General features: G+C 45.1%; 1 protein-coding gene across 4 annotated transcripts in view; it reads left to right on the top strand.

Annotated features, from left to right (window-relative positions):
• TRAK1 (trafficking kinesin protein 1) overlaps nt 1-24,579 on the top strand; it is a 214,060-nt gene that overhangs the window by 92,254 nt on the left and 97,227 nt on the right. For all 4 annotated transcript variants that reach the window (XM_025375297.1, XM_025375298.1, XM_025375292.1 and 1 more), the window contains one exon: nt 17,375-17,569. Coding sequence is in view for 3 of the 4 variants with exons in the window: in XM_025375298.1 (XP_025231083.1) it covers nt 17,375-17,569 (195 nt within the window). In the remaining variant the exon portion in view is untranslated. The remainder of the gene's footprint in view (nt 1-17,374; nt 17,570-24,579) is intronic.

Genomic DNA, 24,579 nt, shown 5'->3' with positions numbered 1-24,579 from the left:
GGGTCTAGGTATTCAACTTCTCAGTGCTTTAGTGTATTCATTCTTCTGTCAAATGGGAATAAATGTTAGGACTGTTAGGAGGATTAAATGAGTTAATGGATGTAAATGCTTGTAAGTGCTTATGGTAGCATTCCATAAATGTTTACTATTATTACTGATGTGTTTGTTATCATTATAAGAAAGTGCAGTGAATCCCTACATAACTCCATCAAACCCAGTAAAATCCAGATGGTTCAAAAGGTGATTGAAAGATGTAATGTTGGCTGCTACCCTGCGCACACTGCCTGTGAATTAGCCCTGCTCAGCAAACAGCAGTTCAAAAAAAAATAGTAAGAAAGAAAAGATATAATGTTAAAAATTCAACCGTAAAAGTGCTAGAGGAAAATACTACTGGATATTTTACTAATCTTGAGATGGTAAAGGCCATCCTAAGCATGGTGTAAAGGCTAGAACTGTAAAGAAAATGACTGATTGCTTTGAGTGTGCAAAATTAAACTTTATACAGGCATTCTTACTGTAACTATATATTTGTTCCTGACAACCTTGTGTGTGTTGCAAAATTGGACACTAAAAATACCAGGAGTAATGCAACTGTGTAACCAGAACACTTATACGAACTGTCCATGTGGAGATAACTTGAATAGCCCAGACAGGCAGTTCCCGGCTGTGGCTGGAGCCACACAAACAATAGAGGGAAAGGCCATGGGTGTGTGTGTGTGTGTGTGTGTGTTGGGGGGGTGGGAGTTGGTAGATCTGGGCTTCTGGGGCTTCTGCTAAGGTGGGCACAGGAGAAAGTACAGCCCTCTGCAGGTTGAGAGCCATGCAAGGCTGGGGTGCTCCTCTGTGGGGATGGAGTCCTACACACAGAGCTTTTTAAGTTCCTGTGAAGTAGTCCTGAAAGTGTTCTTCCTGCCTTTGCAGCATAAGGGCTGAAGGGCTTTTTCCTGTTGAGGGTTGTAAACATTCTCACTATTCTGACTTCCCTTGCCCAATTCAGCTTCATGTGTTGAATTTTGTCGTCCTGGCTCAGCCCCTCGCCTTTTGTAGGTGGGGTGTGAGCTTTGCCATTTGACAACCAGGCTTTTTGTGGCCCAGGAAGGTGTCGAGGAGTAGAAGACAGAAAAGCAAGTCTTGCCTTGTGCATTTTTGTGACCAGGAGAAAGGCATCATTTTGGCGAAAGCCCCAGGTCTCCCACAGGTGTTCAGTGAAGGTCCTGGCTGCTCTGCTCTGTGTTTGTGAAGGTTGATTTTCCCAGTGCAGGGCACTGCAGGTGCTTGTGAAGAACCAAACTGGCTGCTCATTCCATTCTGCAGCATTTATTGAGTGTCTGCTCTGGCCCTGAGCAGACCCTGTCCTTGCCCTCTTGGAGCTGTGTATTCCGATGACAGAGACTGCTGGTAATCAATCACTAAATCAGTGACTACAAATTGTGATCAGTGAAAAATGCCAGGTGCCAAGGGGGTAACTTAGCCCACCTATCTAGGGAGGTGGCCCTGAAGAAGTCACTCCATCTGAGATCAGAGGGCAAAGGGGTGGTTGGCAGGGAAGGGAAAGGTGTTCCAGACAGAAGGCCCAGAACAGCTGTGAACTCAGAAAATCTGAGACAGTGAAAAAAGATTTGACCTAACTGACTCCATCTTGCTGTCATCCTCCAAGCTCTCCTTATTCATTCCTGGACACAGGTCAAACTAACTTTAGGAGGAGCTTATAGTTTAGCTTTGAAACAAAGAGGATACCAGTCCTTTCCCAAAACAAACCTCCTTATTGTCCATGGGCTAGACTGCCTAAAGCCACAGGATTAGAAGTTATGGTATTCTTTTTTTTTGAGACGGAGTCTTGCTCTGTCGCCCAAGCTGGAGTGCAGTGATGCGATCTCGGCTCACTGCAAGCTCCGCCTCCTGGGTTCACGCCATTCTCCTGTCTCAGCCTCCTGAGTAGCTAGGACTACAGGCGCCCACTACCACGCCAGGCTAATTTTTTGTATGTTTAGTGGAGACGGGGTGTCACCGTGTTAGCCAGGATGGTCTCGATCTCCTGAGCTCGTGATCCGCCCGTCTCGGCCTCCCAAAGTGCTGGGATTACAGGTGTGAGCCACCGTGCCCAATACTAGTTATGGCAATCTTATTAAATTCAAAATGCATCCATTTTGATTAAACCCATATGAATGTGTTATTTATTAAAAATTACATGAAGATCATTCTGTTTTGGACTGGGTTTATGCCAAATTTTGACATCTTATATTGTGTTTGACAAGGATAAGTATGAAATTTGCCAACATTTTTGTTTTGAAAGATACTGTGGGCCGGCGTCTTCTTTTTTTTTTTTTTTCAAACCTAGAAAAGAGTTTTCACACTTCCGGAGCCTCTCCCCTTTTCAGGAGACTGGTTTTCAAAGCACTTTTCTATACCAGGTGTGTGTCTTCTGTGGTCAAAAGCTAGCCCCTACTCCAGAGTGTACTAAGACTCCAAGGAAAGCCTGGGAAGAGGAATTCCATGAACCTAATGGTAATCTAATCCTTCTCCTCAGTTCTTACTTTGTGTTTTTTTTTTTTTTTTTTCTTTTAAGACAGAGTCTTACTCTGTTGCCCAGGCTGGAGTGTAATGGTGAGACCTCGGCTCACTGCAACCTCCATCTCCTAGGTTCAAGAGTTCAGGACCAGCCTGGCCAACATGGCAAAACCCCGTCTCTACTATAAATACAAAAATTAGCTAGGTCAACTTGGGAGGCTAAGGCCCAAGAATCACTTGAACCTGGGAGGTGGAGGTTGCAGTGAGCCAAGATCGCACCACTGCACTCCAGCCTGGGTGACGGGCGGATCACGAGGTCAGGAGATCGAGACCATGCTGGCTAACACGGTGAAACCCCGTCTCTACTAAAAAATACAAAAAAATTAGCCGGGCGGCGTGGCGGGCGCCTGTGGTCCCAGCTACTCGGGAGGCTGAGGCGGGAGAATGGCGTGAACCCAGGAGGCGGAGCTTGCAGTGAGCTGAGATCCGGCCACTGCACTCCAGTCTGGGCGACAGCGAGACTCCGTCTCAAAAAAAAAAAAAAAAAAAAAAAAGAAAAAATTAAAAAGGTCAGGTGCAGTGTCTCACACCTGTAATCCCATCACTTTGGGAGGCAAAGGCGAGTAGATCACTTGAGCTCAGGAGTTCAAGACCAGCCTGGACAATGTGGCAAAACTGTGTCTCTACTAAAAATACAAAAATTAGCTGGGCATGTTCACATGTGCCTATAATCCCAGCTACTTGGGAGGCTGAGGCACGAGAACCTCTTGAGCCTGGGAGATGGAGGTTGCAGTTAGCCAAGATCATGCCACTGCACTCTAGCCTGGGTGACAGAGTGAGAGATGGGGTCTTGCTGTCTCCTAGGCTGGAGGGTGGTGGTATGGTCACAGCTCACTACATGCTCTAACTGCTGTGCTCAAGGGATCTTTTTGTCTCAGCCTCCCCGGTAGCTGATGCTATAGGTGTGTGCCACCACACCTGGATTTTTAATTTTTTCTTTGTGGAGATGAGGTCTTACCATCTTTCCCAGGCTGGTCTTGAACTCCTTAGGCTCAAGGGATCCTCCTGCCTTGGCCTCCCAAAGCGCTGGGATTACAAGCATACACCAGCTCACTCAGCCTAACAATGTCATTTTAAAAAGTATTATAGGCCAGGCGCTGTGGCTCATGCCTGTGATCCCAGCACTTTGGGATGCTGAAGTAGGCGGATCAGTTGAGCCCAGTTCAAGGATGTAGTGAGCCATAATTGCACCACTGCACTCCAGCCTGGGTGACAGAATGAGACACTATCTCTTCAAAACAAAACAAACATAATATATGCCATTTAACCATTTAAAAAAATTAATTTTCTTTTTTTTAAAATTATACCTTAAGTTCTAGGGTACACGTGTGCAATGTGCAGGTTTGTTACATATGTATACATGTGCCGTGTTGGTGTGCTGCACCCGTTAACTTGTCATTTACATTAGGCGTATCTTCTAATGCTATCCCTCCTCACTCCGCCCACCCCATGACAGGCCCTGGTATGTGATGTTGCCCACCCTGTGTCCAGGTGTTCTCATTGTTCAGTTCCCACTTGTGAGTGAGAACATGCGGTGTTTGGTTTTCTGTCCTTGCGATAGTATGCTGAGAATGATGGTTTCCAGCTGCATCCATGTCCCTGCAAAGAACATGAACCCATCCTTTTTTATGACTGCATAGTATTCCATGGTGTATATGTGCCACATTTTCTTAATGCAATCTATCATTGATGGACATTTGGGTTGGTTCCAAGTCTTTGCTATTGTGAATAGTGCTGCAATAAACATATGTGTGCATGTGTCTTTATAGCAGCATGATTTATAATCTTTTGGGTATATGCCCAGTGATGGGATGGCTGGGTCAAATGGTATTTCTAGTTCTAGATCCTTGAGGAGTCGCCACACTGTCTTCCGCAATGGCGTTCCTATTTCTCCACATCCTCTCCAGCACCTGTTGTTTCTTGACTTTTTAATGATCACCATTCTAACTGGTGTGAGATGGTATCTCATTGTGGTTTTGATTTGTATTTCTCTGATGACCAGTGATGATGAGCAAAAAAAATTAATTTTCTTAAAAGCATTGTTTTTCTTTTCTTTTCTTTTCTTTTCTTTTTTTTTTTTTTTTGGGGCGGTGTTTGACTCTTGCTGCCCAGGCTGGAGTGCAATGGCATGATCTTGGCTCACTGCAACCTCTGCTTCCTGGGTTCAAGTGATTCTCCTGCCTCAGCCTCCCAAGTAGCTGGAACTACAGGTGTGTGCCACCACACCTGGCTAATTTTTGTATTTTCTAGTAGAGACGGGGTTTCACTATGTTGGCTAGGTTGGTCTTGAACTCCTGACCTTAGGTAATCTGCCCACCTCAGCCTCCCAAAGTGCTGTGATTACAGGTATGAGCCACTGCACCTGGCCAAAAGCACTGTTTTTCTTTTATAGAGACGGGATCTCACTGTGTTGCCCACGCTGGTCTCAAACTGCAGGGCTCAAGTGATCATCCTGCCTTGGCCTCCCAAAGTGTTGGGATTACATACGTGAGCCGCTGGGCTGGGCCCGTTTAAACATTTTAAAGGGTATAGTTCAGTAGCATTTAGTACACTCAAAATGTGCACCCATAACTGTTTAGTTCCAGAACATTTTCGTTACCCCAAAAGGAAACCATCTACCCATTAGCAGTCGCTCCACTTTGTCCCATTCCCTTAGCCTCTGCCAGCCACTAATCTGCTTTCTGTCTCTGTGGACTTACCTGTTCTGGGCATTTCATATGAATGGAATCATTCAATATGTGGTCTTTTGAGGCCAGCTTTTTTCACTTAGCATAATGTTTTCAAGGTTCACCATGTTGCAGCATGTATCAGTACGTCATTGCTTATTATGGCTGAATAGCACTCCAATGTATCTACACATTTTGTTTATCTATTCATCTGCTGATAGGTGTTAGGATTGTTTTTATCTATGCTACGAAGAACACGGGTGTATAAATATCTGTTTGAGTTCCCACTTTTCACTTCTTTTGAGATAGAAGCAGTGGCAGGAATTTGCTAAAGTGAAATTGCTGCAACATATGGTAATTGTGTTTGAGTTTTTGAGGAACCTGGTTATGCATGTTTTTAACTTTGTCACGTGTACCATAAACAAGCTTATGAATTTTACACTTTAGATTGTTTTTATTCCTTTCTTAGATTTAATCCCAGGTGCAATTACTGGTTTAAGGATCTTGGACACATTTTTGGTTCTCTGAACATACTGTCAAACTGTTTACTGCAAATGTTGTTCCAATTTACACTAGCTCCATCTGTCTAAACACTAGATCAGTTATGAGCACTTTAATTACATTTATACGGCACTGGATATTTTCATGTAAAATAATCTTCCCTTGGTTATTTAATAATTGTATCATGTAACATACTTAAATTATTACTATTTTTTTTTGAGACAGTCTCCCTCTGTTGCCCAGGCTGGAGTGCAATTGTGCGATCTCAGCTCACTGCAACTTCTGTCTCCTGGGTTCAAGCGATTTTCATACCTCAGCCTCCCAAGTAGCTGGGATTACTGGTGTGTGCCACCACGCCAGGCTAATTTTTGTATTATTTGTAAAGACGGGGTTTTGCCATGTTGGCCAGGTTGATCTCGAACTCTTAAGTGATCTGCCGGCCTCTGCTTACCAAAGTGCTAGGAGTATAGGCGTGAGCCACTGTGCCCGGCCAACATATGCTTTTAAGAGAAGTTATCAATACTATTGGAGATCAAAAGTATTTTGTCTTTTTATTTCCTATTAAAACAAATTCAAATAGACAGTAACAGTCCATTTATTGAGTATTTTCCTGCAGATTTAACTCTGGGCTGAACTTATACATGTTAACTTTTACGTTTAAAATAAATTTCTGTACAATTTTTGCTGTGTGTTTTAGTATTAGAATCAATCTAACACTAATAACCTGTAATGTAATTCTCGCCTGTTTTTTTTTTAGTTGTGGCATTTTGGGGCCTCCATAACAGGATTCTTCCTCCCTTTCCTTTGCCCTGCCCTGCTTGTCCTTTCTTGTTGTGCAACAAACTGGCATGCCCGAGTGGAATGTGCCACATTCAGTTGCCCCTTAGCTTCACGTCAGACACCCAGTTTCCAAACACGACTGAGTTGGCTGGATTGGCCGTCTCTGTGCTACTGCTTCTTTGAGGGTATGTGTCACCGGGGCTGGTGCGTGTATGTGTGAGTAGATGGTAGCTCAGTACTTGACACCAGGCTATGTGGAATTCAACTGTGTAATTTTTTTTGTCCGTTTTCTTAGAAAGTGTTTCTTCTGTTTGTAATTAAGGCCACGGCATTCTAGAGAACTCCCCAGTGTTGGTTTTTGTTCCTGTCTCTGAAGCATAGTTAGTCTTTCCTTTCTGATTCTACGAGGGTTTCTCTGCTTGTTCTTCTCTCTTCTGGAGATCCCCTTTGCTGTTCACAGCAAGTGGGCTGTCCCTCAGTGGAGAGAGAGGCAGAAAAGGAAGACTTGGACCTGTCCCTTGTCCCTTTGTGGCTAGGGTGTGAGCCAGGGTGTGCACCTTTGTTCTACAGAGGAAGAAACTGAGTCCCAGGCATATGAAGATGTGATTTGCCAGAGTGACAGGACGAAGGAGGTCCTGCTTCCATTTCTGCCACTGCTTAGCCTTGAGACTTCCCCCATGTCTCTGAACCTTGCAGGGCCTCAGTTTCCCCTTCTGTCTTTTAGATGTGGGTCTCCTCCTTTATGAAATGTGTTCCCAATCCTCATCCTGCACAGCCTGCTGGTTTGTGAGAGTAAATGAAAGGCAGTCATAGATACAAGTGCTTTGCGTTGTTCAGCAAACGTTTATTGAACACTTACTGGTTACCGGGCAGGGTTCCGGGTGCTGGGCAAACAATGAAAAATGAATCAGCATCTGGAGGTGCTCTTGCTACATTCCGAGTCCCCTTGCGTGGTGGGACCTGCAGCAGGCCAAGCACCACCCATCTCTAGTCTGGTACTGGTTTGCTCTGTGACATTTGGCCACTTCCTCAGCTTGAACACAGTGTCCTTTTCCATTCAATGAGGAGGTTGTGCCAGTAGTTTTTAGCCCTAGTGTCCTCTTTGTAATTTGTGGAATCACAACTTTTGTGGTATGGAAAGTAATTACTAAGACTGAATCTCTGAAGATGTTCAGGTAAAGCTCTAAACTGCATGGTCCCTTAATAGAGAGGAATTTTCTAGAAGGTTATCTGTCAGATACCACTTACAAAGTATCACATACATCTCCAGCACCAGTGTGGCCTGAGTATGAGTCTTTATTCCTGCCCTTTAATCCTTATAATTTTAAGAAAGTGGAGTTGTTTCCAAGTCTGTACAGAATGGTTTCCAAGTGGCTGAGTAGGTGAGGGGTGTTGTCTTGTGAAGTCATTAAAACGTTGCTGTGGGTTTGCAGTCACTGCCATGGGTAATGTGTCATGAGAGAGGGTTATTGCCTCTAGCCAGAACACCTCCCCAAGCATAGCCAGGGGTCGTGCTCTGCGCCCGGCTCTCTGATGGCCAAGTGGAAGGTTTGTGGGTAAAGAAATGGAGTGGGAGAGGGACAGGGAAGAAAAAAATAAAAAAGATGGACCTCTGTAAGGTGGTCATTATTTGATGAGTGAAGGTCCCTTTTCTTGTTCTTTGTCACCTTTAATGTGGTCTGCAGCATTCTCTGAAGTCCCAGAGTGCAGCACCAGGATGGAAGTCCCAGTTTGCAGACCGGAGGCATACATGTTTAATCTGGCCCTCAGTATTCAACATTTAGAAATCAGGGATTCTCATAAAAATACAGATCCCTGGTCTCTAGGATGAAGTCAGCATGTCGAGGTCCAAGGGACGTCACCGGGAAGTGCTGCGAGTGGTGGCTGCCCCCAGACACAGCTCTCAGAATGTGCAACTCTTACTCGCACCACTCGGAGAAATTTAGGATATGAAGAAAGCTTTTCTGCAGCCACGCACCTTTGTTCTACAGAGGAAGAAACTGAGTCCCAGGCATATGAAGATGTGATTTGCCAGAGTGACAGGACGAAGCTGTGAGGGCAGAACCAAGGCTGGGTGTCCTTTCTCCAAACTCTTGAAACCGTGCTCCTGGCCGGCACCCAGGCCTCTCGGCTTCTTCCAGCAGGTGGCAGTTGTGGTGCTGGTTTCCTGCCATTGTCTCTTTGTGGTATTCCTTTCCCCCTTCTCCTGTTCCTCTCTCTTCCTTTGCTTTTGCTTGAGCTTTCTCTCACCAGGTTTTCCCTCTTTCTCTCTACTGTCTTTTGTTCTTTTCCCCTTGCTGTTTTCTCAGATCTCCTGCCAACCGGGCGAGTGTCTAGGTCTACTTTCCTTCTAGACAGCTCTTCTGTAGACTCTGCTCACCTTTTAGCTACTCAGGTCTCTGTTCTTCTGGGCTTAGAGGCCTTAAGCTCCAGCGTGCAGGCACAAAGGCCCAGAAACCCTGTTGGAATGATCGCACTCCCTCTCTGGGGGTGGCCACCACTCAGAGCATTTAACTCCTCTGTGGAGGAGGAGGTCCCTTGATCCTAGATAGGCTGACTTCTTCTGAGAGCCAGAGATCTGTATTTCTTCTTTTCTTTTTTTTGTTTTTTTGAGACCGAGTCTGGCTCTGTCACCAGGCTGGAGTGCAGTGGCCCGATCTCAGCTCACCGCCCAACCTCTGCCTCCTGGGTTCAAGCGATTCTCCTGCCTCAGCCTCCCGAGTAGCTGGGATTACAGGCACGCGCTGCCACGCCCAGCTAATTTTTGTATTTTTAGTAGAGATGGGGTTTCACCATGTTGGCCAGGATGGTCTCAATCTCCTGACCTTGTGATCCACTCACCTCGGCCTCCCAAAGTGCTGTATTTTCATTGTTTTTAGACAGAGTTTCGCTCTGTCGCCCAGGCTGGAGTGCAGTGGTGTGATCTTGGCTCACTGCAACCTCTGCCTCCCGGGTTCAAGCAGTTCTTCCTGCTTCAGTCTCCCGAGTAGCTGGGATTACAGGTGTCCACCATCACGCCTGGCTAATTTTTTTTTTTTTTTTGTATTTTTAGTAGAAATGGAGTTTCACCATGTTGGCCAGGCTGGTTTTGAACTCCTGACCTCAAAGTGATCCTCCCGCCTTGGCCTCCCAAAGTGCTGGGATTACAGGTGTGAGCCACCGCACCCCGCTGAGATCTGTATTTTTATATGAGGTTCTCTGAGTGTTAAATGTTGGACACTAATGTAGAGCTATTGCTTTCGCTGTAAAATGTAAGCATTGTCTCAGGCACCTGGCAGGTTTTGTGAAGCTGGCATGTCACCTGAGCATCCGTGCAAACCCCTAGATGGAGGAGGCTCCTTCTAGCCGGCCTCCTAGCTGCTCTCTGCAGGTGAGGATCTAGCCCCAGTCAGGTGGAGAATGGACACAGCTGCTTCTACCACTCCACACCTTCCAGGTGCCAAGCGGGCTCCAGCACTCTTTCCTCACTCCCAGATGGCCCTAACTGAAACCCACATCCTGGGTAGGAAGGTCCATTCCAAATCTTATGCCTTGAAAAAAACGTAGGAAGGGTTATACCTTTGAAGAGGTAAAGAGTTCTTTTAGGTTATTTTACTTTCTTTTTTCTTTTTTTTTTTTTTTTTTTTTGAGACGGAGTCTCGCTCTGTCGCCCAGGCTGGAGTGCAGTGGCCGGATCTCAGCTCACTGCAAGCTCTGCCTCCCGGGTTTACGCCATTCTCCTGCCTCAGCCTCCTGAGTAGCTGGGACTACAGGCGCCCGCCACCTCGCCCGGCTAGTTTTTTGTATTTTTTTAGTAGAGACGGGGTTTCACCGGGTTAGCCAGGATGGTCTTGATCTCCTGACCTCGTGATCCACTCGTCTCGGCCTCCCAAAGTGCTGGGATTACAGGCTTGAGCCACTGCGCCTGGCGGTTATTTTACTTTCAAAGTGGTGCCGTAAGAATGGTGGGGATGGGACTGACATCTGCTGAGCAATTGAGGGGACATTTACTATCCCATGGGACTTTCCTGTATGCTGGATAAAGACCTAGGGGCATACTTAGGTGGGTTTGAAAAGACCTTGACACTAGATGGCTCCACCTGCCTCATGCTGCAGGCTGGGCGTGTGTCTGTCCTGGGTAGGCAGGGGATTCACAGACTAGATCTGCCACCGGCTGCTGCTCTCTGCTTCCCTTGTTCCATCACTCATCTCACGCTTACTGTTGCCTGGCAAAGTAGTAAGGGCTGGGCTGAAGGTAAGGTGGATAATTCAAAGCCTTTTCTTTTGAGAGGCTCACAATTAGTAGGGAAGAGCCACAGAGAATACACTTCGAACATCGTAGTGAAGTCATTTATGTACTGAGTACTGTGGAAGCCAGAGAAGAGAGGTTAAGGGAGGCTTTGCAATACAGAGTGACATTTGAATGATATTTTAAGATGAAGTTTGCTAGGCAGTGAAGGGCATTCTAGGGAGCCAAAACAGCTGGTATAGAAACTTAGATTTGTGAAAAAAAAGTGTTTGGAAAATGGTGAGAAGTTGGTATGCCTTAAGTGAAGGGAAATTAGAGAAAATAGCAGAGGCTGGGCTTGGTAAGAAAGGCTATTCTGGTGTTGAGTTAGCTGCTTTAACAGAGACCAGAGTAATTGGAATTGTGGCCTCAATAAGGTAGCCATTTATTCTTTTGCTTTTTTTTTTTTTTTTTTTTTTTTGAGAGGGAGTCTCGCTCTGTAGCCCAGGCTGGAGTACAGTGGCCCAATCTCGGCTCACTGCAAGCTCCGCCTCCCGGGTTCACGCCATTCTCCTGCCTCAGCCTCCTGAGTAGCTGGGACTACAGGTACATGCCACCTCGCCCAGCTAATTTTTTGTATTTTCAGTAGAGACGGGGTTTCACTGTGTTAGCCAGGATAGTCTCGATCTCCTAACCTCGTGATCTGCCCACCTTGGCCTCTCAAAGTGCTGGAATTACAGGCGTGAGCCACCGTGCCCGGCCATTTCTTTGGCTTTTAAAAGTCCAAGTGGAAGGAGGCCCAGGACCTGTCTCTCCACCAGGGTGTTTCAGGCAGCTGAGGTAGCTCTGGTCATTTCCTGGGCATTGCCTTTACTAATTCAGCTGAGCATGGCTCCAGTACCAGCCCAACTCTGCAACTGCAGAAAGGGCATGACTTGGAAGTTCTGTTACATCCTGTTAACCAGGCATGTGGACACACCTTACTACAGGGAAAGCTGGGAAACAGTTTCTAGATGGGTGGCCGTGGGCCCAGCCACATCTTGGGGGTTGCATGACCAAAAGGAAGAAGTGGAGAGTGCGTACTGGGAAACACTCAGTAGCCTCTCCCATAGAAACGTAGAGGCAGAATGATGAAGCACTTTGTAGGGAGCTGGGAGGTTTTAAGGAAGAGCAATAGCATGATTTAAAAAGCTCTTTGGGAGGCTAAGCTGAGAGTGTTATTTGAGGGCAGGAGTTTGAGACTGGCCTGGTCAGCATAGTGAGATTCATTCCATCCCTACTTAAAACAAAAAAAGAATTAAATAAATAAATAAAAAGCTATTTTCCAGAAATGATACCAGCTGCCATGTGACTGGCCACCATGGGGCTGTTACAGTAACTGGGCAAGGAGGGGATGCCGAGGGGTAAATCTGCCCTGATGGTTGAGCCTGGCCTTTTGATGGTTTGTCAGGCTGGAGGTCGGTGGGATTCGGGGCTGTTGTTAGTGCATATCTACCTGAAGCCATGGACTTTTGGGCTTTGGGATTGGTCAGAAAATGGATGCCCTTCTTTTGAGACTTATTTGAGAACACATTTTTACAGCTTGTTACCAAAGTGAATTGCAACTGTGGGGAAATGATGTCCACAGAGAGCATAAAGGGTTCCTTTCCTCCAGGGTGGGCCGGCAGTGTCCATTCACAGCAGGAACTTGAATAAACTTCCGTCCTACGCAGGCCCCTGACCCTCTGTGGTTCTGCAGACAAGTTACTAAATTCTTGCCTCTGCTTCCTGTGCTTTAAAGGAGAAAATTATTCCAACACCTCCCTAATTTGTGAGTGGGTTTCATTTTACATGCCTGCCGCATGTATGAAGTCTTCCATCTATCTAGAACAAAAACTTCCTGATGATGACATCCTGGGAATTCCCCAGCATTTCAAGTGCATCCTCCTAGGAACTGGCTAGCAGGTGTTGGAGGGAAGAGCACAACTTTCAGTGGGACAGCTGAGGCTGCTCCTGCCTGATCTGCTGCTTAGTTAGCTGGATCAACTTGACCAACAACATATCCCACAGCCCTTGTGCATCCCAGCTTACTGATCTGTAATAACAGGCAAATCTCTGTGTCCCAGGTTGCTGGGAGGGTGAGACGATGCTCTGGAGTGATGTTCGCCATGCTGAAAGCATTCCTGGGGAATTCGTGAAGACTATTCTGTTACGTTTACCTGACGTCAGGCCTTGAATGTGTCCTCTCCTTGAGGCAAACGTGGTGTCTCCTTCCATAGGGGGTCCGTTGGCCTTGTGGCCAAGGTCAAGGAGAGCTGCACAGGCCATCTCCATAATCCTACCCCATGTCCTAATTCTTTGGGCCTTTAAGGCATCTGAAAATTTGCTGCTAATGTTTATAAGGCTGGTCACAGAAAAATCAAATATACAAAGTTTTTTTTATTTTTATTTTTTTAAGACAGAGTCTTGCTCTGTCACCCAGGCTGGAGTGCAGTGGCGTGATCTTGGCTCACTGTAACCTCTGCCTCCCGGGTTCAAGTGATGCTCTTGCCTCAGCCTCCTGAGTAGCTGGGATTACAGGCGCGCGCCACTATGCCTGCCTAATTTTTGTATTTTTAGTGGAGACAGGGTTTCACCATGTTGGCCAGGCAGGTCTCGAATTCCTGACCTCAAGTGATCCACCCGCCTCAGCCTCCCAAAGTGCTGGGATTACAGGTGTGAGCCACTGCGCCTGGGCCAGAGTTTTTTAAAAAGGCATTTTGTCATAGCCTTACCTTTTGATACGTTATCTCACTGGTCATATGCTTTAAGGAAAAAGATATCACATGGGCACAAGGACCCACGCTGTAAATAGGTTGACCTTCAGCCCTGGAAACATGGACCGTCAGCCCTGGCAAATTTTCAGATGCTTTAAAGGCCCAAAGAATGAGGACATGGGGTAGGATTATGGAGATGGCCTGTGCAGCTCTCCTTGACCTTGGCCACAAGGGGTCACCTTATTCTTAGATTTCTTAGAAGGGACCTTTTTTTTTTTTTTTTTTTTTTTTTCCTTTCTGGAGTTTATTGCTTTCCCCACCACCAAACAGCATTGACACCAGATGATTCTAGCCTGTTGTGTGGGTGTGTCAGGCGGGAATGTGTTGGTTCCCTGCCTGTTCTACTAGGGATAGACTGGCACTGCCTTTTGTGGAGCTGCTGTGGAGACAGTTTGACCAGATCCATGTTTAGCCAAGAGATGCTACCGACTAGGTGTCAACCCTGTTTGGCCCCGTGTTCCATCAGTTACATTGCCAAGACCAGCTCGGTCGGGGAGACCCTAACCCAGCGGCGCTAGAGGAATTAAAGACACACACACAGAAATACAGAGGTGTGAAGTGGGAAATCAGGGGTCTCACAGCCTTCAGAGCTGAGAGCCCCGAACAGAGATTTACCCACATATTTATTAACAGCAAACCAGTCATTAGCATTGTTTCTATAGATATTAAGTTAACTAAAAGTATCCCTTATGGGAAACGAAGGGATGGGCCGAATGAAAGGATTAGGTTGGGCTAGTTAACTGCAGCGGGACTTGCCCTTAAGGCATAAATGGCTCATGCTATTGTTTGTGGCTTAAGAATGCCTTTAAGTGGTTTTCTGCCCTGGGTGGGCCAGGTGTTCCTTGCCTTCCTTCCTGTAAACCCACAGCCTTTAAGCTTGGGCGTTAGGGCCATTATGAACCTGTCACAATGCTGCAGAGATTTTGTTTACGGCCAGTTTTGGGGCCAGTTTATGGCCAGATTTTGGAGGCTTGCTCCCAACACACATGGTGGCGTTTTATGACTGTGAGTTCTTTCCCAGAGATGAACTTCATGGGAACTCACTCTTTACTTGACAGTGAGAAGAGGAAATATTTGCCTATTACGGGCCCATCTTGAGCCTTTGAATGGTGGTTTATTGCTAGTGGGAGATGGGAAGAAATATGAGAAATCTTCCGCCTTGAGGTTGGGCTATTGCTCTACCTGGGGGAGGACGTAACCTCTCTTCCCAGCAGAGCTTTGCAAAGTGACGGAGCAGGTCTGGTCTTGTTTTTGGCTGGCTGAAATACCAAGTGTACTTGCTGTGACATTTCCCTCATGAGGCAGAGAAGTCCCAGCAGTGAGATGTAGTCCCCCCTCCAGGACTGAACTGCTTTTCTAAAGCACCAAGTAAAATTCTAAATGTCCTCACTTTCTCATTTTTAACCCTTTCCTTGGCATTTTGGAAAACCATGCCAACTCCCTGAGTGGAAATGCTCTATGGCGAAGGTTTGCATATTGAATTGAGGGAGAGCTGTTAGTATGGAATGGTAGGAAGCTGCAGGAGGTAGGTGGGTGCTGACAGGTGTTTTCAGTGGGCTCCTGCCCAAAGGGTCATGAGTCATTACGCTCTCTTTTCTCACAAATCCATAATTTTTTCACCTGTTGAGTGGCCTTCTTATTTGACACAAAGTCTCTGGCATTGCTCTTCTTCCAGGCAGAGGTGTTCCATGTTCTACCTGAGTGTGTACAGCCCCCACAGTTACTGCCTTACTGCCTTCCTGGCCTTGGCTCAAGCAGGGGGAACAGGGAAGGGACTGGTCCTCTCTGCTGTTCCTGCTTTGGTTCTGCACTGAATCCCTGCCCCTGGCCCTTCCTGCTCCTTCTGGCAGTAGCCTCCCGTGTGGAGCACCCCAGGATCTACTCCCACTGACTGCACCAGTCATTTCCTGTGCGTGTGTAGACATGTACGTATGTGTGAATGAATGCTCATATGTAAGACTGGGCCTTTCTCCTTTAATTTGATCTTACCATATTTAGGAATACCTCATACTTTTGGTTCGTCCTCAGCATCTCCTCTTTATTTTCCCATGCTGTTGTGTGGTTTTATTTGTCACAAGTGATTTCCCCCCCTTCTAACATCTTGGAGAGGGATGGAGACCGAAGAGTGAGTTTGGTCCTCCACTTGATCCAGGTTCTCATTTTTGTTTTCTACTTCAAAGCAGCAACATGGTACTGTGACTTTGATAAGAATTGACCTCAGGCCCAGCAAGATTTCTCATGCCTGTAATCCCAGCACTTTGGGGGGCCAAGGCAGGAGGATTGCGTGAGCCCAGGAGTTCAAGACCCACCTGGGCAACATAGGGGGACCTTGTCTCTACAAAAAATAAAATTAGCTGGGTTTGGTGGTGCACATCAGTGGTCCTGGCTACTCAGGAGGCCAAAGTGGGAGGAATGCTAGGAGGTCAAGGCTTCAGTGAGCCAAGATTGTGCCACTGCATTCCAGCCTGGGCAACAGAGTGAGACACTGTCTTAAAAAAAAATAAGAAACAACCTCAGTAATATTCTTATCTTTTGAATAATTTTTCTTTGTTGAAGACTCATTCCTAGAACAAAATACCAAGTTAAGTCTCCTGTCCTGTCTAGTTGTGTGCACCACAAGCACTTGGTTTGTTTATGGGTTGACGGAACCACTGCTGCTCCCATGGGCCGTTTCCCATCATAGGTGTCAAATGCCTTATGCACAATGGGCTGATACAGTATGAAGCCAGAATTAGTTGATAGATAATGATCACTCACCCATTAGCACTTGTTTAATTCAGTGTCTGTGTTCTCCTTTGATGAGTAAGCACTGGGATAGAGAAGTACGGTACATGCCCTGGTTATGTTTGCCATGTTGTCATGTTTGCAGTTTAAAGGCCTGCATTAATGTGCTTTGTGTGAATTGGTTCTCCGTCACAGGCATTAGTATGCACCCCCTGAGCACAGCCTGGGCCAAGAGCTATGGTGTACAGGTGGTGGATCAAGGGTAGCTGTGTATGGAAGTTTGCCCTCTCCTAACTAGATGAGTCAGATGCTGAAATACCCACAAGACACTTAATAAGTCTAGTAACTGAAGCTCTGACAAAATGGCATGTCAGTGTAGAAAGGGTAAGAGAGACTAATTCTGCTTGGTGTGCTCAAAACACCAGTATGTCAGGTGGTATTCAAGGTATTCCTTAAAGGATGGGCGCCTATCGGTATAATCGCTGGATGCCCCATAAGGATATAAGTGTTTCAAGGGCAGGACCATGACTCTTATGTTCACCACTGTGTCTCCTATGCCCCTGGTACTCAGGATACAAATGGATGCATGGATGGAAGGAAGGAAGTGTGGATGAATGAACAGATGAATGAATAAATTAAATGAAGGCAAAATTCTAGATGGGAGGATAGTTTGAATGGTAAAAGAGTGGCAAGAAGAAGTTAGGCATATTGGTGAAATTAATACCGGCTCGGCAGACATGTAGAACACTTGAAGGAGAATGGCCAGAGAAAGGGTTGGAGGAAAGACTTAACTCAGATGATAAAAGCTCAAAAACTTTGGCTTTTCTTCCTAAATAGTGGAAAGACTTAACTCAGATGATAAAAGCTCAAAACCTTTGGCTTTTCTTCCTAAATAGTGGACACTAAACAACAGGAAACATTTGGGTAGGTCTTGGCCGTAAGCGTGCACAATTAATTCAAAGTTTTGAGAATATAATTTAAATTGGAAAAGGATTCCTGACATAGGCTTGTCTGGCTTCTTCATGCTGTAGATAAATAACCAAAGATGGCTGCTGCAGGCTACAAGTTTAGTTAACCAGCAGCAAGGCCATAACCATTTCTGGGCTCTCATTTCTTGGTTGTCTTGTCTTTAGATGTGTGCAACAGCACCGATCTTCCGGAAGTCGAGATCATTAGCCTGCTGGAGGAGCAGCTGCCCCATTATAAGTTAAGAGCCGACACCATCTACGGTTATGACCACGACGACTGGCTCCATACACCTCTCATTTCTCCAGATGCCAACATTGACCTCACAACCGAGCAAATTGAAGAGACGCTAAAATACTTCCGTAAGTAGTTGTCCATGCGTATTGTGATGGCAGTATCATGACCAGTTCTTCTTAGCCATGGCCCCAAATAAGATCTTGTACTGGCTACCCTGTGCTGTGGCTTGCCACCTTTGGAAAGGTGGTCAAAGAAATGCGACTGTAGGGGTTAACCACATGAAACATCCCAATTTTAAATGTTCTGAATAGAAATTTTAGAGGAGTGAGGATCAAGTTAAGATTTTCATTTGAACCAACTTTTTATTTATTTATTTTTTGAGATGGAGTCTGGCTCTCTTGCCCAGGCTGGAGTGCAATGGTGCTATCTTGGCTCATTGCAACCTCTGCCTCCTGGGTTCAAACGATTCTCCTGCCTCAGCCTCCCGAGTAGCTGGGGCTACAGGCACGCACTACCATGCCCAGCTAATTTTTGTATTTTTAGTAGAGATGGGGCTTTACCATGTTGTCCAGACTGACCAACCTGGCCACTCCTGACCTTAAGCCACCCACCTTGGCCTCCCAGAGTGCTGGGATTATAGGTGGGAGCCAACTTTTTTTTTTTTTTTTGACTGTACAGAAGAATTTGAAAATGTTCCTATTTCTGTTTCTTAGCAAAAGTACCACAAGTCCTTAGAAACTCAATGGGAAGGAGTTTGTCTAAATTTAAAACCAAAGATATTGGGAACATCCAGGCTGCTCATTTATGTGACATAGCAAAACATGTATACCAAGGCTGATAACTCTCATGTGAAAGCTCACTAAGCTGGTTATTTGGAGAGTCCAAATACCGCTGCAGCAGCAAACCAGTCATGCTGATGGGCTGCAGAGCGGATACCTGGTAGGGTGAGCAGTAAACTAGGTGAGTGTTTTCAGTGTGGTCATGATGGCCAGGGTGTGAAACTTGATATTGCACACTTGTGAAAAAAAAAAAGGATAATTTTAAAAATGAATACTTTATGATTCTGATGTTTATTCAAAATGTGCCCTTTTAGAAGTAATTTCACTCTTTAAAAACTTATGGCAGCCAATAATTTATATATCTATCACTGTGTCACTTAAAAAAAAGGATACCAGTCCTTCTACCTGCAGATAACTTGGGTCAAAACCAGCTTATGTCTCATCTCTAAAAATTTCTTATAATTATTTTCACTAATACAGGCTGATCTCTCCAATATTCTTGAATTTGTGAGATTATTTATAATAAACAAGTTGGTTTGGTACTACAAGTTTCTCCTTTAGGGCATGTCTAGGGATGTTTTCAGGTTCTCTTTATTAGATATTAATAAGAAAAAAGTGTCGCTTACATTGACCCATAAACCCTACAGAGTCTTTGTGAATACTGCAGATAATCAATTTCAGTAGGGATGATAATAGAATAATCCACATCAGGGTAGTTGTGAAGCATGTTAGACTTGTACTTGAAGTTGAAGCTTTAGAATTTCTAGTGTGTCTTGTAGCATATAGGAGGCTCCTGGCAAGTCATTTTGTTGATTCATGACGTCTGTACCACCAAGGAGATATGTGGTATCGTGTGGAAAACCGAGTCTGCAGTAACCTCCTTGGTAGATTTTGTATTTGCTTTTTTCAGACTGTAGATGTCTGCAAAAAAAAAAAAAAAAAAATTCACAAGAGAACAATAGGGTTTGTAACAGAATTATTTTTTGGGCCTCTCTGTGTTACTTACCTTTCCTTAGGAGACCCTCTTGTGATCCTGCAGTACCTATCATGGCCATTTCTGTCACAGGAGGCTCCTGGGTTCCACTCATACAGTTTTTTTTTCTTTTTTGAGATGGAGTCTCGCTCTGTCACCCAGGCTGGACGGCAGTGGCGCGATCTCTGCTCACTGCAAGCTCCGCCTCCCGGGTTCAGGCCATTCTTCTGCCTCTGCCTCCCAAGTAGCTGGGATTACAGGCGCCCGCCACCTCACCCGGCTAATTTTTTTTTTTTTTGTATTTTTAGTAGAGACAGGGTTTCACCATGTGAGCCAGGATGGTCTTAATCTCCTGACCTCGTGATCCACCTGCCTTGGCCTCCCAAAGTGCTGGGATTACAGGCATGAGCCACCGTGCCCGGCAACTTTTTTTTTTTTTTGGAGGCAGGGTTTTGCTCTGTTGCCCAGGCTGGGGTGCAGTGGTGCACATATGGCTTACTGCAGCTTTGACTTCCTGGCCTCAAGCAACCTTCCCACCTCAGCTTCCTGAGTAGCTAGGACTATATGTATGTACCACCAAGCCCAGCTAATTTTTAATCTTTTTTTTTTTTTTTGAGAGATGGGGTCCCCCTATGTTGCCCAGGCTGGTGTCAAACTCCAGGCCTCAAACAATCCTCCTGCTTCAGCCTCCCAAAGTGCTAGGAAATCAGGTATGAGCCACTGCACTTGGCACCATTCACACTTTGATTAATCACTGACATTTACAGTGTAATTGGAAGACCATCCATGGGCAACACTACACAATTTTCAGAGAACATTGGCACAAATTGCCTCATTTCATTCCTGTAAAACGCCTGCAGTTGGGTAGGGCTGGTTTTATTATAGGTGAAATGGATGTGTGAAAGGCTCAGTGTTCACTCCATGACACTGAGCCACAGTTTCTAAAATCTGTTTAACAGGAGACTTGAGGCTGGGCACTGTGGTTCACGCCTGTAATCCCAGCTCTTTGGGAGGCCCAGGTGGGCGAGTCACCTGAGGTTGGGAGTTTGAGACCAGCCTGACCAACATGGAGAAACCATGGTGGCACATGCCTGTAATCCCAGTTACTCGGGAGGCTGAGGCAGGAGAATCACTTAAACCTGAGAGGCGGAGGTTGCAGTGAGCCAAGATCGCAACATTGCACTCCAGCCTGGGCAACAAGAGTGAAACTCCATCTCAAAACAAGCAAGCAAACAAACAAACAAACAAATAGTAGATTTGAACAGAGAGAGAGTGTCTTTTTTGTTTCTTTGCTTTGTTTTTAATTATACAGTTAGGAAAAAGAAGAAATCCTGGTGAGTTTGGCAGTAGATAACACAACTTATAATAAAACTGGAAGAACCAAAATAAACATTGAGCAGAGATTCTGAAAGTTCTTAGAGCATGCTTACGTCAAAGCCTTAACTTAATTCTGTATCTTCTTCTGTGGTTCCTGTAGTTAGAGCAACATAGCTATTTCCTAAATGTCTGTCAGTTGAATGATCAGGTGTTAACTCTTAAATACAGGACCCTGTAGAGCGGAGCTCTCTCACTGAGGTCCTGCGACCCCTAAAGGGTCTGTAGAGAGAATTTAGGGGTTCCATGCACTTATAAAGGGGAAAAAAATAGCACTTTTATTTTTATTAACTTCTAACTGATATGCAGCATTTCCTTTAATTATGAACATAGACACACATAGGCACAGTGGTGTTAGCAGGACCTGTGATATTGTCACCAGTAGAAATCACAGATATTTTCATGTCATGCTTCAGTGGAAGCAGATACTTTGAGTTACTGCCTTTGCTCATCACTGCCATGAAATTACATTTGTTGTTAAATGTGCTAATAGACCTTTTATTTCATGTTACAGTTGGGTAGAGCTGTTTTTATTATAGGTGAAATGGATGTGTAGAAGGCTCAATGTTGTAGAATACTGTGTTATGGAATATGTCTTATTTATTTAGATCTTTTATTTCTTTTATTCTTTAATAAAGAAGCACTTATCAGATATCACAGACTTTTTTGTTGTTGTTCATATCCCAGAGTTTTTCAAGTTTTAGATGCAATCGTTTTCCTTTGCAGTCCTTTGTATTTTATGTCTTCAAAGCTTTCTTCTGAGGAGGTGTCTGTGAGCCTTGCCAAATTGGCAGAGGGGTCACCAGAAGGCACTGGTTCAGAGTCCTGCTGTGTGCATGGTATCCTTTTTGGGTTTCGTGTGTTTGTTTACAAGTGTGTAACCCAGGAGATGCTGTGACTCACCAGTGTGTTGCATCAGTTTTGAGGCGTGTGAGAAGACAAGGCAGCCTGCATTGATTAGGGCAGAGGTTCTCGGTTGTGGGTGGGCATGGGGATAAGGAGCGCTGGGATTCCGATATGCTCCCCTGGATGAGAAATCCTACAGAAGAGGGCCAGCTACACATTGCTACGCAGATCAGAGCAGACACGGCCCCTTCCTTCACGTCCTCCCCCTGAGTGGAGAAACGCGGCTTTACCTTTTAAATTTGGTCCTCACTTGGCTTCCTAAGAAGAGGCGAGAAAGCTTTGGGCATCCACCTTTGCCAGGTGGTAGCATGACATTTTCAGAGAAGTTTTAGTGCTTCTCGTAGTCAGGTGGGTTTATAACTCCTGAGTCTGAGAAACACAGAAAATTAAAATGACCCACAAAACAGATATACCCACAACGATGGGACATTTGGGAGAAAGCATAGTCAACATATGGTACTTGCAGTGTGCTGGGTAATCCTCAGAGTGGCCTGAATTTAATGCTCTTGCATTCTGCAGATGAGGACGACGAGGCTCAGGGAAGTTAAGGAAAAGTCACTTACCTAGCAAGGTGAGTCAGACCTAGTTTGTCTGGTTTGACTCCATCTCTTACCCAGTATCTCAGATTAGCTACAAAGGGGACAAGAAAACTTCTTGTTTAAGAATGAAACCCATGAGGTGAAATACAAGAAAACCAAAAACCCCATCAAAACCTTAGTTTCAAAATATGTCAATAGCTTATTTATTTATAAAATATATGTCTAACATATTGAAAATTCATTTTTTTTCATGGTTCGGGGCATTGTCCCAAGTGACCCTTAGCTTGATACAGCTTAATTTGAAGATGAGGTTTCTTTCTTCCCTGTGATTTTCACCTCCATCCTGTGATGTGTAGGTCACACTTCCCTAATCCCTGGTGGAAATGACAGTGTGTGCTATAGACTTTTGTAGTCACATAACACACAGCAGACACCAGACATGAAAGCTGCTGCATTGGTCTTTGGGTGGCTATGGAACTCTTTTTGGTCCCTTCTTCCAGGGACTCCTGTATGTAACTTTTTGATTAAGAAGCATTGATTGAGGAAAAAAAAAAAATCCGTATCTCACCTGCATATGATCTGCTGACCACCCTCCCTGAGTTTACCTGGAGCAGCCTTTTTCCTAAGAAGAGAAGGTTATGAAGCAGATAAAGTTTCATAATATTGTTCCATCATTTGTTTTTACTGTAAAGTAATATTAAGGAATAAGCCAACAGTATTTACTGAGTGACTGGTATTCACCTCTAACCCTTTGAGGACTTGTTTGCATTCCAGCTCAGGTTTTCTGACTAAGGAGATAAAAACGTCTCCTGGACTATTTATTTTTTTCCAAGACCTAACCCAAGGACTTTGCACTGGGTTGGACCAATGCAGGCAGCTCTTGAGGCCTTCAGTGCCATCCTACCCTGAGTTGCTTACCTTGCTTATGTCGGGGGGGGGGGGGTCTGGAACCTGCATATTAAACCAGCTCCCCTTGCCATTTTAACTTTTAAAAATTGAATTTAAAATTAAACAACAACAACAAGACCTTTAATCTAGTCCAACCATCGTTGTTCACATGGGGCCTCTGAGGTGCGGAGTGCATTGACTTGCCAAGCCTTGCATAGCCAGGGTATGTGGGGCCAGGAATTGTGTGCAGGTCTCCCCACGACTCTAGAGTTGTGTCCATAAAGTAGAACCTACAGTAATATTATTATACCTCCGTTTTCACCTTTGCTCATTCACTTGTGTCCACACGGTCACAGGCGTAGCAAGCGTTTATACAGTTGGTTTTATGGATGTGCACAACGAACCTCATGTGTTTTACTTATGCAAGGCTCATCCGAGGAGAGTGGGAATTTACTCAAGGTAAAGCATGAGGAGCCAGAGTATCTGGCATGGGGTTTATTATTATTATTTATTTTTATTTTTTATTTTTTTGTTTTGTTTTGTTTTGTTTTTTTAAATTTATTTATTATTATTATACTTTAAGTTGTAGGGTACATGTGCATAACGTGCAGGTTTGTTACATATGTATACTTGTGCCATGTTGGTGTGCTGCACCCATCAACTGGTCATTTACATCAGGTATAACTCCCAATGCAATCCCTCCCCCCTCCCCCCTCCCCATGATAGGCCCCGGTGTGTGATGTTCCCCTTCCTGAGTCCAAGTGATCTCATTGTTCAGTTCCCACCTATGAGTGAGAACATGTGGTGTTTGGTTTTCTGTTCTTGTGATAGTTTGCTAAGAATGATGGTTTCCAGCTGCATCCATGTCCCTACAAAGGACACAAACTCATCCTTTTTTATGGCTGCATAGTATTCCATGGTGTATATGTGCCACATTTTCTTAATCCAATCTGTCACTAATGGACATTTGGGTTGATTCCAAGTCTTTGCTATTGTGAATAGTGCTGCAATAAACATACGTGTGCATGTGTCTTTATAGCAGCATGATTTATAATCCTTTGGGTATATACCCAGTAATGGGATGGCTGGTTTAATTGGAATCCCTCTACCTCCACCACTGTACCTGGAGGCTCCTGTCTCCCCTCATCCTGTTTGACCCTTGAGCTGGGCCGACACAGTGGTCACTCCCTGCTGGACACTCTCCTGGCTTGACTCCCAGTGCCTCACTTGCTCCCATAGTTCCCTTTTGTCTCTCTGGATAGTCTTTCCAGCCTCTTTCACCAGTTCTTTCTTTTTCTTCTTCCTCTGAACTTCTAAATCAGTGGCTGTCAACCCTGATGTACCTAGAACTTAAAAAAATATAGTCCGGCAGACGCTGTGGCTCATGCCTGTAATCCCAGCACTTTGGGAGGCCGAGGTGGATGGATCACCTGAGATCAGGAGTTTGAGACCAGCCTGGTCAACATGATGAAACTCCGTCTCTACTAAAAATACAAAAATTAGCCAGGCATGGTGGCGTGCACCTGTAATCCTAGCTACTCAGGAGGCTGAGGCAGGAGAATCTCTTGAACCCGGGAGGCAGAGGTTGCAGTGAGCCGAGATTTGTGCCACTGGCACTTCGGCCTAGGTGACAGAGCAGGACTCCATCTCAAAAATAAATAAATAAATAAACAAAT

The sequence above is a fragment of the Theropithecus gelada genome, chromosome 2 (assembly GCF_003255815.1).
Source record: "Theropithecus gelada isolate Dixy chromosome 2, Tgel_1.0, whole genome shotgun sequence".
In the NCBI taxonomy this organism is placed as follows: domain Eukaryota; kingdom Metazoa; phylum Chordata; class Mammalia; order Primates; family Cercopithecidae; genus Theropithecus; species Theropithecus gelada.
Note: the sequence above shows the minus strand (reverse complement) of the source record. Positions and strands in the feature narration are given on the sequence as shown.